The 14,509-nt window shown below is 35.6% G+C and overlaps 2 protein-coding genes and 1 long non-coding RNA gene across 3 annotated transcripts; 1 reads left to right on the forward strand and 2 right to left on the reverse strand.

Moving 5' to 3' along the window:
* Window positions 1-333: 333 nt before the first annotated feature.
* On the reverse strand, window positions 334-4,295 carry LOC128683616 (uncharacterized protein). The gene is made up of 5 exons (XM_053769412.2): window positions 2,836-4,295; window positions 2,684-2,739; window positions 2,416-2,528; window positions 1,972-2,122; window positions 334-1,292 (listed from the first exon to the last, which is right to left on the reverse strand). The coding sequence occupies exons 1-5, from the start codon at window positions 2,969-2,971 to the stop codon at window positions 1,119-1,121; spliced, it is 630 nt and encodes a 209-aa protein (XP_053625387.1). The 5' UTR covers window positions 2,972-4,295; the 3' UTR covers window positions 334-1,118.
* On the reverse strand, window positions 3,394-5,584 carry LOC128683615 (uncharacterized protein). Its single transcript, XM_053769411.1, has 2 exons — window positions 5,447-5,584; window positions 3,394-5,117 (listed from the first exon to the last, which is right to left on the reverse strand). Exons 1-2 carry the CDS (start codon window positions 5,555-5,557, stop codon window positions 3,471-3,473), a joined length of 1,758 nt encoding a protein of 585 aa, XP_053625386.1. The 5' UTR covers window positions 5,558-5,584; the 3' UTR covers window positions 3,394-3,470.
* A 3,136-nt stretch (window positions 5,585-8,720) lies between these two features.
* On the forward strand, window positions 8,721-14,171 carry LOC128683862 (uncharacterized). Its single transcript, XR_008406331.1, has 4 exons — window positions 8,721-12,455; window positions 12,550-12,851; window positions 13,178-13,566; window positions 13,859-14,171. It is a non-coding gene; the product is annotated as an uncharacterized LOC128683862 (long non-coding RNA).
* The last annotated feature ends 338 nt before the right edge of the window (window positions 14,172-14,509 follow it).

Below are 14,509 nucleotides of genomic sequence, written 5' to 3' on the forward strand. Positions count from 1 at the left end.
CACTTGTAAGCTTCTTTCTTTTTAATCCATATCTACTGAATACACCTACCGAAATAATACTGCATTCTTTATTGTGGAGCATTACTATAGCCGAGGTTATATTCAGTTACCTTGCTCTCAATAATGCATCATCTTTAGCAAAAAGTATCTATTTGAAACAAATGGCATCCAGGAATTAAGTTCCATCAGACCTGATTTGTTGCTTTGGAAGAGGCTTAGGTCCAATAATACACTTCTAGTGTCTAAGATAAAGTTTTGTTTTTTAAACAAATATAAAATATTTTTCTCGGTATTCCTGCCACCCAATAAAACTTGAGAAATTAAACTTGAATATTTTCATGAAACACTTTATTATGTTGTTTTACAACATTTTAATACACACTCACAAGATTTTAAAGCAAAGTGTATGATTGCAATGACGATAAACAACTGAAAAGCAATCTATGTTTACGAAGACAGAGTTTTAAAAAAGAGCATTTTTAAACAGTTCTATTTTTTTACGAATGCTAAAATGATAGTAAAACTACATGTAGTGTAGTTTTGCAGTTGTTTCACAGTGTTAAAATAAGAACTTTTTATTAGTTAAAGCACAAACCTTTTTTATACATTTCAACCATTTTCAAGTTACTATTCTCATTTCCTTACCTAGGAATTACAGAACTAAATCAAATTTGTTTTGTATCAAATATAACATTTTCATAAAATAGCATTTAATACTGTGTGGTTAATATAATTTTAGACAATTAATTCTTTGCCCTGCAAGCACTTTTTCACAAAGGCACTGTACATCTAAAACACAAATTCATTAAAAGAATAGTCACTTATCTAAGTAGGTCAACATATACATTTTTAAAATTTCCTGAAAAATATTTTTATAGCTTAGAAATAAATTATAGCCTGACTGATTTACATTATACATCAAGAGAAATTAGTTACATATTAAATATGTTTAATAAGTTTAAATTGAAAACCTGCATACATTAATTAAAACATGCAGTATTTATGTAATATTCACCAAATCATGACATTTACTTACACAAAAGCTTTATGATATCATTAGGCAGTAGTGTGTTGGTCGTATTTTAACTGAATTATATGAATTATGACTAAAGCGGGTTTTATTTCCTTTTATTAAATATATCATTATCATTGAAAAAATCATCTATTTTACATCTATTCAAATGAATAGTCACTTTGAAGTTATTAATTTTAGTTTCAAATGCGTTTATATCATCACAAACATCTAATGACTTCATCATTTGTGGAAGAGATGGGGACATCTTACAAATCACCTGGAAAATAAATAAATACTTCTATAACACTGGTAAAGAAATTAAAAATAATTTTTAAATATGAAAGTATTGATTTATAGAAATTGGTGCACATGAACCAGTTAAAATACTTCAGTAATACCAAGAAGTTTAACCATTTAACCACTAGTGTCATGTAATTATGACAACATTTCTGTCTTTTAGCCTAGCATGTTCCTGGTTTTTTTTCGGCTAAGATGTCCCAGTGCCCAGGGTGCAAGTAAAAATAAATGTATACATTTTGAAGATTCACCTTTGATTGTAATTACTGTAGACCATACCTACCTACATGCATTCTATTACACGGAATAAACTGGAACTTTATAAAAATTGCTATTGTACCAATATTATAAATGCGGAAGTTCATAAGGATGTATATGTATATTTGTTATTCTTTTACAAAAAATCAACTGAATGGATTGTTAACTGGTAAAATACAGTGGAATAATACATAAGGTACTTTTTATTCCAAAATTGCTATGGGACTGATACCCCAGGGCCCAGCTAGTAATTCTATTAATGAATAGTCTAAAATAGGTAGCACATGTGATGTCACAGCCATGTTAACATACTGGTTAGGTCAACTTCGTAGCTCTAATCTTCACAATATTTGATAAGGCCGCCATAAAATTTTACAACATGTACTGCATAGTAAACTTACAACAAATATTTGTTGAGTGATCCAATTGTGATATTTCTTGAGAGATTTTTCATAAGCCACAGAAAATATTTTGTCCATGTTAACATCATAGTTGTCTGATCTCAAATACCTTATGACCTCTTCCAGTGTTATTTCAAAGAATAAGAGTGTCCTGTAAATGTATATGAATAATAATTATAAATACACATTTATTTGTATTTAGTATGACAAAGAAAATAATTTCATTGTATGAAACAATACAGAATCAATATATTAAGGTATATAATATACTAGTGGCCCACACCAGTTTTTCTTTGGTAAAACAATAATAAAAAAGTAGCCTATGTATTGCAGACACAGAGATCTATGCCAAATTTCATCAAAATCGGTCCAGTAGTTTTTGAGTTTATTCTTTACAAACATAGAAACAAAAAATATTTTTTCACTTTATTTTGTGTATCATACCTGTTCAACCATAGTATCCCTTCGGCTGCTGTAATTTTCCCTTGACTTATTTCACCAAGCATCAACTCAAGCAAACAGGAGTTTTCATCATAATCATAGTTTTTCTTAATTTTCTGAAAAAAAAAGAACATGGTACCTAACTACTTCAAATCAAATCAATTTTTTTTATTACCTATGTACCTTGTATTTATTTTGAAGTGTTTAGTTGGACATTTCAAAAATTAAATGTTTATGCACTTGAATGTGGAAATAGTTCAAATAAACTTACATCAATGTTTCCTTGTATATCATATTTTACAGGAGTAAATACTTTCCCAATACGGTCTGTAAGGATAACAAATTATGTGGTTAATTATGTGGTGTTTGAACAGTCAAATTCTACAAATGAAGAACAGGTTTCAAAAATAATGTAATACATACCAACTATTGACACTAAATCTGATGTTGCTTCTAAGAACTGCACTAAATTTATTCTTCCGTTAATAACAGGTGGGAAATGCACAATATTTTCGTAGAATTTTATCGATTCAGAGGTAGGTGCGGTGTTACTTGTCATTTTTGAATTTATTATAAATCTAGATCTAATTTTAAAAGGATTTATTTATCTTGTCACATTAATTTTGTTGTAACACGTAGTTAGCTCATTTAATTAACTAAATTATGATTTTCCTTTAGAAATTACCACATCAACATTCTTCAATATTCTTAGCCTGAAACTGAAATACCTAGTAAACAGAAAAGATTGGTTCATGTCAATGTCAAGTTAACGTCAAAAATTCCGGTTGCCATGTTATAAAAAATAGTTCCCATTTTCCACACTGCACGTTAAACTGTACACCTTATTATTAATCACTGAAGTCACTGCACACAAAATATATCATTCCCAATAAATAGATGATTTATTATGATTAGGTATTGCGTGAATATTATGTATAAATAAATAGCTTTTTTGTTTTGTATGAATAAATACTTCTAGACGACATCTGTAAAGTTAATTTAATGACCTACTTTCACTTTATTGTCAATGTTTATATTAACACTTTATTGCTGTTTCTTCAATAGGAGAATGTCTGTTTCAGAACATTTCCTAAATCATCTTCTACCACAATTGTTAAAATTTTGCTTTTTGACGAAAACGTGAATGGCAATAAAAACCTTTTTTCCGGTAATAAATTGGTGAATTCATAAGAATCTAAAACCATTCCATTTGATTCATCTCTTACTTCTACAATTCTTATTCCAGCTGTTGAAATTATCATCATTTTATTTTTATCAAATTTGAGATATCTTGTAATAGCTTGCCTCTCTCTTCCATATTCGTTATTGAACCATCTGTGATATGATAACAAAACAGCACAATTTCTTGTCCAATAAATGGAATCGTTGCCATTGACGCGATTTATATTTCTCTTACAATCCGTTTTGTTAGATATATTTGAATATACACTAGAAGGTCTAGTGATTGGAGTAACATTTGGACTTCTTCTAATTATATCGCTTTTAGACATGGAAGCAAAATTTCCCAAAGTGGTTTTACTTCTTGGTCCCAAAACCCGCAATGGTTCTGCAACATTCATAGTAACACTTATATTACGTTGAAGCGCGATGGTGGAATGTTGCACAGGTTTTCCATTGTAATTGTTCATGTTGTCCTTTACCATCGATGAACGTTTGTCGCCTACTGTAAATACACGATCAATGTTATCAAATCCTCTTCCCATTATGCCATCTTTCGTATGGCCAAGGTCGAATGTATGACCAAGTTCGTGAAAAACTGATCCCAATGTTGTTGCGAAACATCCACCGAATGTACCTCGATAGCCACTGTCGTCCATAAACCGACGTGTGTTGACTGGTGTTGTGTCTAAAAATTTGGGTATAATTTCTTCTACTGATTCTGGCCATGTGTACAAACATGCCGTCCCAAACAAAGCTAAGCCACCACCACCTAAAGCAGCATAGGCTTCTGTTAAGGAAACTATTTCATCATGTGTCATAGGTTTATCAATATCTGTGCCTTTAAATCTTGTGCATGAAACGAAGCCTAAAAATTTCCTCTCGTTGCTGCCCAAGTCCGAAAGCATCAGTTCTCTCCCAAAATGTGTCCATAATTCCGCCTGTTTCATTTTTCGTGCCTTGTTCACATTTAATGTACTCCTAAATACTATACATTCTGGTTTTTTTGAATCAACTTCGTGTTCTAATTGAAATGTTTTTCTACCAACTCCACTTTCAAATAGTTTTTCCGCAGTTATACTTTGGATTAACTTGGAACCAAGAGCTAACCGCTTACAAGCACTTTCTACTGAGTTTTCATTATCGTAGGGGCTTTGGAAATAACCATCATGTCCCTGGCATATTATGTAAACTGGGGTAACTCTTAGGTTGGTTTTTCTTGGTGTATAATCAAGGAAAATAATTTTCCGATGTTGTTCAGTATGCTGTAGTTCTATTATATTTTCTCCTCTTTTTAATTGTACAATAACCTTGAACTCTCCATTGTGAACGTTCCATTCTGTTTTTTTCTGTATACCATCACATGATGTTGTACACAATATTTTATCTTGATTGTTGGAATTGCCTCTTGTTATGATGCCTTTTATTAAAACAAGCGAGTAGTTTACAGATTCTCCATTTTGAAAATTTGTTACGAATATTGACGAATTATGTTCGTGTTCATTTTCTTCTCGGGTGTCCATTACCTGAAACGTAATTATGTTCTGCGTCATTATATTGTTGTGCTAAACAATACGTTACCTTGATTGTTTGCTAGCAGTCGCAGCTCTAACAATACTTATCAACAATTCAACAAATAGGATACTGTCACAGTTACTGCTTGTTACAAGTATTATGATCTGGTTATAAGCAGTTCTACGTCAATGTTTGTTACATTCAGGTATCTGACGTCACGAAACGCGCAATTTGATTTTACGGTATCATTAAATCAGTGGAGCAGTTAGTTACATTTTTATCTGCACATAGTCTTGAAAGGTCGTGGCAAATTAATAGTTTTGCACTTGGTATGACTCACCATGATGCGGTTAGCGTGGAGCGTGCGGAGCCGGCGCGGCGGGAGGACTGCGGGTGCGGGCACGCGGCGGCGGCAGTCGGGCGAGCACTCGCAGCCGACGTGCACCGACATTCCTCCTCAGTTCCCTCTAGGTCGAATCTTCAGTCGCTGGAGTGCGCATGCCCGCCGATGCAGACTGACGCGCCTCTGTAACGATTGCGTCCGCCAGACAGGTACGCGACTGGCTGTCTCTGGTGATAGGAGGGAAATTCGAACAATGCAGCAAACAACAACATGACGTAGGCTCGTCATGTTTTAGTCACCTTTAATATGTTAGTTTGTTTTTATTTGCTTACTGTATGTTTGTAATCAAATAACGATCGTCATTTTCTTTTGGTTCAAACCAGGTAGAAGGCTTCAAGAATACAGAATGCAAGTTCACTGATCGGGAAAATAGACCGATCGTTACGGAGGGATATCGAATAACGTGCGACTTGGAAACTTATTTAAAATTACTAATTACTTTAAAACATTAACTTAATTTGAGAGCGGTTAGTAAGTGCATCCAAGAGGGCTTGTGTAATGCTCAGCTCCCGTTTTAGTGTTACTGCGACTGCGTCATTTTATTCTTCGGAAAAAAAATTTTCTGGGTTTTCGTGGACTTTTTATACACGTTCTCGATATAATCTAATCTTGCAAGTATTTTTTATTATTTTCGAAGCGTTTTAAAATTTCGGTTGCAAGATTTTAAACTACTTCATTGCTTATAAGTCACGTTACACAATCTTGGATAAGCATCTATGTTCTCATAGGGCAATGTGCGCATAACAATATATTCTTCGCGCCTGATTGAATTTATGTGTATTGAAGATCTACAACAACTTGCAGTAAGTTGAGTGATAGGAACAATCTGTTTTATTAACACATTGTTTCATGGCGTTTGTGATGTTATCTTTGTTTCATTTAGAAATTAGATTAAGCCATCGGAATCCGTCAATAACCTTCTTAGTCAATAACGACAGCGACTAAGGACATTTCCTTAGTTTCAATGTCGTGTAGCTGGATGCTTTTATAAAGACTTACCATATACATATTTACAGGCCACTAGATAACAGCAGGCTTTTTCCAGTTTCTCTTTTCCAAAAGTTTCGGTCCAGTCGCAGACGACAGATATAAAATCTAATCTATTACCGAGACGAGGACGAAACTTAGGCTTCAATTATACTCAAGTAGTCAAGTAGACGAAGTAGTAGCGTCTATTTGATGAAGTTGGAACCAATATGCGACAGGACTTAGAACACAGTGTAGTTAACTCGCGAGGACCTAGTAGGTGCCTATAACTAAGACTGAGGACTTGAAGCATCTTGATGGCGCAAGTCAGCGGCTCTTTGCGGCCGGGCAGGCGGATGACGCAGCCGCCGGTAATGATGATGATGTCGGATGCAGGCCGTGCAGGACGCAGCCCGCAGGACGCGGTCGTTGTCCCAGTGAACGCAGCACTTTCGCTTTCGACGGCGAACGAACCCGGTCCATTACTACCACACTCACGCAGTTACACCATCACGCGTACGGTTTTGGCTGCGATTGTCGTACCGGTATGCATACTAATTGGACTTTATTTAGGGTTCTCTCGTGTTTAGATTTCTCCATACTATTCCATACCGTTGTTGTTTCGATTGTTTTATAAATAGACATTTATGTGGAGCAACGTATTCACTATTCATACCATTCCGTGCATAAGATTGCTTTGCCTGTTAGATACGTTATTCATGCCAATACCAGCACAAATCGATAAACACTAGTATTTATCACCATCAAAGGTATTAGAATATTCATTGGTGCAGTATTGTTTCTACGATTTATCATTCATTTAAGCCCCTTTGAACTAAATTACTTAAATTATCTACTACATAATTTGTAGCTCGCTATTCGTTAAAATATGTGCCAGGATTGGGTGCTTATAAATGCAGAGGTCGTTTTTTTTCATGTTTCTTTTTTAATACATTTCCTGTACGAATTTCGAAGCATTAGTGTTTTTGTATGTCGATTGATCAATGCAACTTCGCTTGTTTGCCGCCTGGCCGTGTTGTTTCGAACCTATAGGTATAGAAACCTGCGTAAAGTCCTAAAAACATAACGCAGATTTCTTGTATATTTACGGGATAAATATAACTTTATGTTTGTTAATGTCAAACAATATATAATTGTGCCACTTGCGTTTGATTGTGGATAAAAAGACTTGAGCCGGTAACCAAAATTGGAAACTTTCAAAAGTCAGTTAGAATCATTTTCTTGTGAAATTTATTCAACAGTATCGGTGCCTTCACCGGGTGATAGGTAAGTTTATTGCTCTTAGGGTATTGTAACCTGACTAGATATGCAATTAAGTGGGCCCCACAAAAACTCGAACGCGTCTGGTTTAAAAGACATCAACGCGCTAAAATATCAAATCTTTATGGATTATTAATTATCTTATAGTTTTTACACTTATCGAATATGGGATTTGTTTCTGAGCTAAAATGTAGTTGTAACCCTGATGGAGTTACATAGTGCAATATTGGTTTTCAAAGTAGCGTACGTAACCTTGTGTGTCGAACTCGAACTTTAATGAGGCAATTTTCATATTAGGTAGGTACCTAATACCTATTACAGTTCTATATGAAAATTGACGTTTTTAACAACATTTACATAGTTTTAGTCAATTCAGTTTGGAATATAATTATTTACTGGTGTATTGTCAAGTAACTCTGAAATAATTAGTGCCACGTAAAAGTCTTCTATTAGCAGGTAAACCCAAAAGGATATAGGATATGTAATGTTGTTTTGTCCAAGTTTTCTTATTTCAGTTTTTATATTTTATTGTATTGTGTATTTTTTTGTAAGATATATTGTATTAAAAGTATAAGTACTTAATTGTTCTTTAAAAGTAAACCTATACTTAACTTACTCCAATAATTTTTAACATACCTACTTACATAATCCAGAATGAGTTATTTTTCTTAATTAAATTTTTTTATATGTGCTGAAAGATGATGTTGCTAAACATTGCCAACTGGAAACTTTCTTGTAAATAAAATCGGTGTATAAGAAAACCGCACAATAGTTAATTCGTGAATTATAATTTAAAATAGCCAAATTGTGAAAAATAACTCATGCAAACAACTTCGACCGCATTACGTTAATTTACGGATTGTCCTCATTGAGACAAATGATGCGATGCAACGCGACGCGAAAAAATGAAATGTATGAACAATGTATGTTACAGTATCCTATATAAGTAGTCATACAGGACACATCCATATACGTACTACTACATTACGTACTAATACATTAGAAGCTTTCGCGTCGTATCGCGCCGCTTTGTCTCAATGAGGACGCGGGGTTAGTTAATTTCTGAAATCCCTATTTTAGGTCTCACTTACAGATTGATGAGTTAGATGTATTGAGAGATGTAGTAAAATTGATCAATAATATTTTTCTATTGTTTGTCTACCTAACTTAACACAAAATTAGTTTTCATATTTATCAAAGTTAACCCAAATAAGTAGGAATGAAAATAAATTTTCTATAAAGTTATATACTTCAACTAGATTTTGTCATTGTAATTCAATGTAATACATTTCCCTTGCGTAGTAAAGAGTTTCGGGCGTGCCTCAGATTCACCAAACGTGCCCTACGTTATACCTACGTGGTCTAATATTTCGAAATTGTATTCTTTGTTAATAATAATGAAGATCTGCGTCGTTTCATCACAGTTTGCTCGTTGAATAATAACGTCCGGTTGAATGAACCATTGCATTTGTCCTTGTTTTCTGTGATTTTCCACAGAGGCGTGCCGCGGCACGTGCTAGGTACTCTTGTATACATCTCATTCCTCATGCAAGCTAATACAATAAATTATTGCTTGACAGAACATGACTGTTCTAACAACTGCGCAGATGCATATAGGTGGAATAGAATTCATTATTATAGATGACTTCAGAGGTGTTATATTAAAATTCTGTGTTCTGGTTCAGAGAGCCTGGATTTTATTCTCGAGGCTTAGTGTTTTCAGTCGATTTCAATAATATTTGTTGTGATTTTGTTCGATGTTTGAGTTTGTTCATCGGGTTACTATCGAGTGTCAATTTTGAATTTTTATGTGCAGATAGATAAAGATCGCATTTCTTCATCATTCAGTAGATAAACAACCTAGAACGTAGAAAACCAGGCCAAAGATTTTTTTTTGAAAATCTTAGATATTTTTTTATGGTATGAGCCTGGAATCCGGACTGCTGTTTCAAGCCTCTTTGTTCAGTTCATTAGAGTCACATTATAGTGGTTTAGAAGAATCTAAGAACACCATATTTAATTTGACAGTTCTTTTGTCGTGTGCCTAGTCAAATACTGAATCTATTTTTAGTGAGAAGGCTATATTAGATCGGATTTAGTTACTCTAACACTAAAAAGAATGGCATCTGATCCAATGTAATTAATTCGACACAGCCTCAAGGCGTCCGCGAGAGTCGCTTAGTAGACCAGTGGAACATAATTCTGTTATGTTTTTAATACGGTTATTTTTTTGCTGGTGACCTGGATCATGTCCAGTGGAGCCCTTTATTTGGTGCAGAACAGCTGGCATTTACAATAGCAACGACCCTAAATAAAATAGCAATTTATATTTGAAAGCCAGTAAAGTGTCGAACTAAGTTAGCATTGCTTAAGTTGTTTAATATTGTATATTTGAACCAGCTCTTACCAATTAATTCTTCGGTTCTAACGTTGATATTAACTCTAGTATTATATTTACATTTATGAAGATGACTAACATCTTCATGTGTGAAATTAAGTTAAATGTATGATAACGTACTAGCATAATATGCCCATTAAAATGCAAATGGCAATAAGCGTAAATACTCACTCGTAAGCTTATGGAATATTTATTTAGTGGAACATTTCTATCCCAACGAGAGTTTTTTGCATATGTGCACTTTTGTGTTGGCCATCCTATACGATGAGACATTTCAATGGTTTTGAAGCATTGGTTGTCGAATAGAAACACCTTTGCAACTTAAACTCTTGAATACTCCTTAATTTTGATTGTTCTTCTCCACGTCTTTACCCCTTTCCAAAGTTTTGCTGCTCTCCTCGTTCCAGGTCCTGATTTTTTTGAAACAGTTCACCACGTGGCTTGTCCTCGAGGCTGACCTTTGTCTTATTTCTTTTTAAATATTCTTTAATTTTGGTTTACTGCCTATAATAAATCAACAAACCACCTACCCACACCCACGTAATAATGTGAAGAACAATTGCCACTTGCAAAACCTACTCGCGATGACCATTCAACAACTGCGCAAGACACTGACCACACATACAGAATGTGAAATGCACGCGGATTATATGTCACTTTTCGTCAGAAGTTAGCATTTTTGAGCTCGGCCATTGACCCTAGCATTGCGTAGGCTAGCTACTTTCTCTTGGTGCTGGGGCGAGGGGCGCGGTTGCGGAGGGGGTCCTGCCAAATTAAGTGTGTGAAAGGTGCGTGCAGCTGTTCCGGCAACAAGGAGCTATCCTGATAACACATCTCACCAAGCGGGACACTTAGATTATGTACCGAACGATAGTGTTCCCATCAACCCATCTTCAAAATCGGAAACCGCTGTTTAATGCTTTTGAAAAGAAAAACTGAGATTTATTTTTATAGAAATAGTAAGTATACAAATATGGGCATTCAATGTTGATTTTAGGCGCTTGACATTGTTATGAAATAATATCTCAATATTGATGAGCAACGGTTCAGTGAACTCTTGTCAAACTAGTGGCCCAGTAACACGAACCCTGATGTTGACGCTGCTAAGAGTTGTATAAGCACTACGCTTTCTACTACTTCTTATAATCAGAATAAGTAAAGAAGTGAACGGAGAAATTGACAACATTTAACGGTTGAGTAAAATTGAAACAATAAAACGAGTAATGCCGGTTTCAGTTGAAAACCCCGTTCTCAAAATTGTAGCTTTTACGATACTCTACCAGTGAATACGGCCATTTTGTAAATTGTATTTTTGGTGTTTCGTATCTAAGTGGCCGAATCGTGATGCGGAATATTACATTGTCTATAATAATAATAATATGTTTCCTTTCCAGTATTAGTCTATATTTAGGTTATTTTTATTCATACTATTTGATTCTCTTTCTTCTTTCTCATCAAAACGGAGCAGTGGATTGAGTAGATTTTTCTGAGTGTGGACAACATCTAGTTATAGAGCATTCTGATAAAGTTATCATAGTGTTCAGCGAAAATATTCTGTTATAGCGTTTTAGTAGTATGGCGCGGCGCCAGTGGGCAATGTTGCAAACAAAATCTTTGTGTGAATACGACTCGCACTTTTACTAGGTATAAACTAAATAAATTGAGTTAAATCTTTCGAACATGGCATTTTTAGCTACATGATATCTATAAATAACGGTGAATTAAATACCTGTAAATATTAATTGATCCATCAACACCATTTTTTGATATACATTTAGATAACTTGATAAACGATAAATAAGTAAGTACAGCAAATTAGTTTTAGGATATACCGTTCGAATTAAATACAGTTGTAAAACAAGATATAACTAACTGGTGTAATTCAGGTTGTTTTATATTTGGTTCCGTAGAAATATGATTCCTTGTTTTTTATTTACGAAACTAGGATTCTTACCCTCCTATTGTGCGTAAGGGCACTTATGACCGTGGTCACGCACGTTGCGTGCGCGCAACGCGCCGCGCCTTGCGTTACGAAAAACGCACCGTCGCCACAGGAATACCAATCGGGCTAAATTGGGCGGCTCACAAAGGTCGAAGGCAAAAATATTTATAGAAATTGCGAAACATCTACGTAAAAAAGAGTTGGCACATTGGACGTGTCCGCGACGCAACGTTCTCTCTTTTGAAGGTTACGAAGCTGTGTGTACCGTTAAAACAAAACTGTCATCAGTTAGGGGAACTAGTTCAACAATGCCTTCATAGAGTAACAGTTATTGAAGTGCTGCTGTACTTTCTAATTATGTAAGTCAACCCTAATTTCAAATTAAAACGCTCATTAAAAAATGAATATAATATGTTCTGATGTATTGACATGACAGTGAATGCATATTTTCAGTTTCAGCGTAGTCTACGGCGTCGTAGTCGGGCGCTACGAGCGGCTATGGCTATGCGACGGCGGGCGGCTGCACTGCGCGCAGCGCAGCACGCAACCGGCCCAGCCCGTGCGGTGGCCGGGGTCGGCTGTTGTATTTCTAGAGCATTGAACCTCTGCAACCTTGTGCGTTGAGTCCGACCGCTCTCTGCGCGCTGACGCAACTGCACCAGCCCCTTCTCTACTCCGACCGCAACCATATCGCATAATTACTCCTTCAGGGCACACCTGCGTTCATAAGAATAGCCACAATGAACAATTTCGATGTTAGTGTTAATCGTTTCATGAAAGGTTGATCGTAATTGAAGGTTTTTGATTTTACGCAATGTAAAAAGATCACGCTCGGATAATAAGTACACGTTTTTTTTAATTACCGAGAACTTGTTCAGATAAATTAAACACGTTTTTAATTACTGAGAGAAATACCCATGAAGCTCTGATAGGTTTCAATTATTTGCTTAAATACATTCAATCTTACATACAATCTTTATAGTACAAGTATTTATAGTTTAATTTACACTCATGTAAATTCACATTTAAACTACGTACTAATATTATGAGTACATTTTCATGAAAGACCTTTTTGCAATAGTCGCTGGAAGATCTAACGAAGTTAATTAGCGCCGTGGAGGGTTGCAGCGAACAATGCAACGAGTCGGTCAAGAGGCGAGGCGAGGTGCTAGGCGGCGGGGTACTAACGAATCTCACACTCTGCAAATAGTCCGCGAGAAGTGCGAAATGATCGCGGGGCTACAATTGGTCGAGAGCGTTGCGTGGTGACGCTTACGTAAACCGCTGACATAACCGAGTCGACGACCGCCGCTTGCGCAATCGCTGCCGAACCCGCAACCCCACACCTCACCACCGCTATTCCCCACCAACGCGAAAATTACCTAATTGTGCCCAAAATGCATCAAAAGGACACTGCTCCAACGCCCGAGTTACGAAACGCTATCATTAATACAACAACCTTCTGCCTAGGTAGGTGACAGATGTAGTAGAAACGTTAAATTTGAGTTCACTCCAATTGACATTTTGATATGCAAATCATTTAACTATTGAATTGCTAGCGCCGCGTCGCCGCCATTTGATTGCTGTAAACGCAGTGTCTGTATACAAAGTAATTTTTGACAGAGCCCATGCATCGCTTGTTGCATGCAAAGCTTTGCAGATTTTCTACAAATTAACTTTTGCTTGTATATATTGCATATAATATTGTAATAGAGCTTAATAGATACAATTATGTAAAATAGCTATTGTATATTCTCCTCAGCTCCAGAAACCGCATCGCGGATGGATTGAAGACTGAATTGTGTTTATGAACGTGACGTATGTGATACAGTTATCCTTAGAAAACGAAAGTGATAACTAAATGCGGGTCCGGTCATCGACCCCGGGTCGTTGACCGCGCCGAACTGCAAAGGCCGTTGGTGAGTGCGGAGGCCGCGCGCGCGACATTTAGCTGGCCAGAGTCGCGCCCGCGCACCCGTATTGCACATCGCGCCAACCCACTGTTGCTGGCCACCTGTGTTTATACTTTTAACCGTTAATCATAATATCATAATAAAAGGGAAAGTTATAGAATCAAACATTTGCATTCGTTATTTTAGTATGCATGGGAAGGCTTCTATACTCTATAAGCTATCATACTTACTCGATATAAGAGTAAAAATCGATTATGCAACAAATATACATAACAATAAAGAGTAATCGATCGTATATAAAGTTTTTAACAGATTTGTATAAGTATTCATATATAGAGTGATAGAGATAGATAGATAGATAGAGTTTAGTCCCTTTGTAGAGTTTGCACTTCTACTCACCATTTAAATCTTAGAATGAAGTCCGGACAGAAAATGCTCGCTTAGTAAATAAAGTTATAGTAAATAAATAGATTTCCAAATATAATGCGCTTATCAAAAAA

Source organism: Plodia interpunctella, chromosome 3 (genome assembly GCF_027563975.2).
Source record: "Plodia interpunctella isolate USDA-ARS_2022_Savannah chromosome 3, ilPloInte3.2, whole genome shotgun sequence".
Taxonomy (NCBI): domain Eukaryota; kingdom Metazoa; phylum Arthropoda; class Insecta; order Lepidoptera; family Pyralidae; genus Plodia; species Plodia interpunctella.

Coding starts and splice junctions, on each gene's coding strand:
- LOC128683616 (XM_053769412.2), bottom strand. CDS start 2,971: ATGACAAGTAACACCGCACCTACCTCTGAATCGATAAAATTCTACGAA. Junction 2,740..2,835: donor AGATTTAGTGTCAATAGTTG/GTATGTATTACA, acceptor TTATCCTTACAG/ACCGTATTGGGAAAGTATTT. Junction 1,293..1,971: donor TCACTCAACAAATATTTGTT/GTAAGTTTACTA, acceptor TTTATTTTCCAG/GTGATTTGTAAGATGTCCCC.
- LOC128683615 (XM_053769411.1), bottom strand. CDS start 5,557: ATGTCGGTGCACGTCGGCTGCGAGTGCTCGCCCGACTGCCGCCGCCGC. Junction 5,118..5,446: donor TCCACGCTAACCGCATCATG/GTGAGTCATACC, acceptor ATTACGTTTCAG/GTAATGGACACCCGAGAAGA.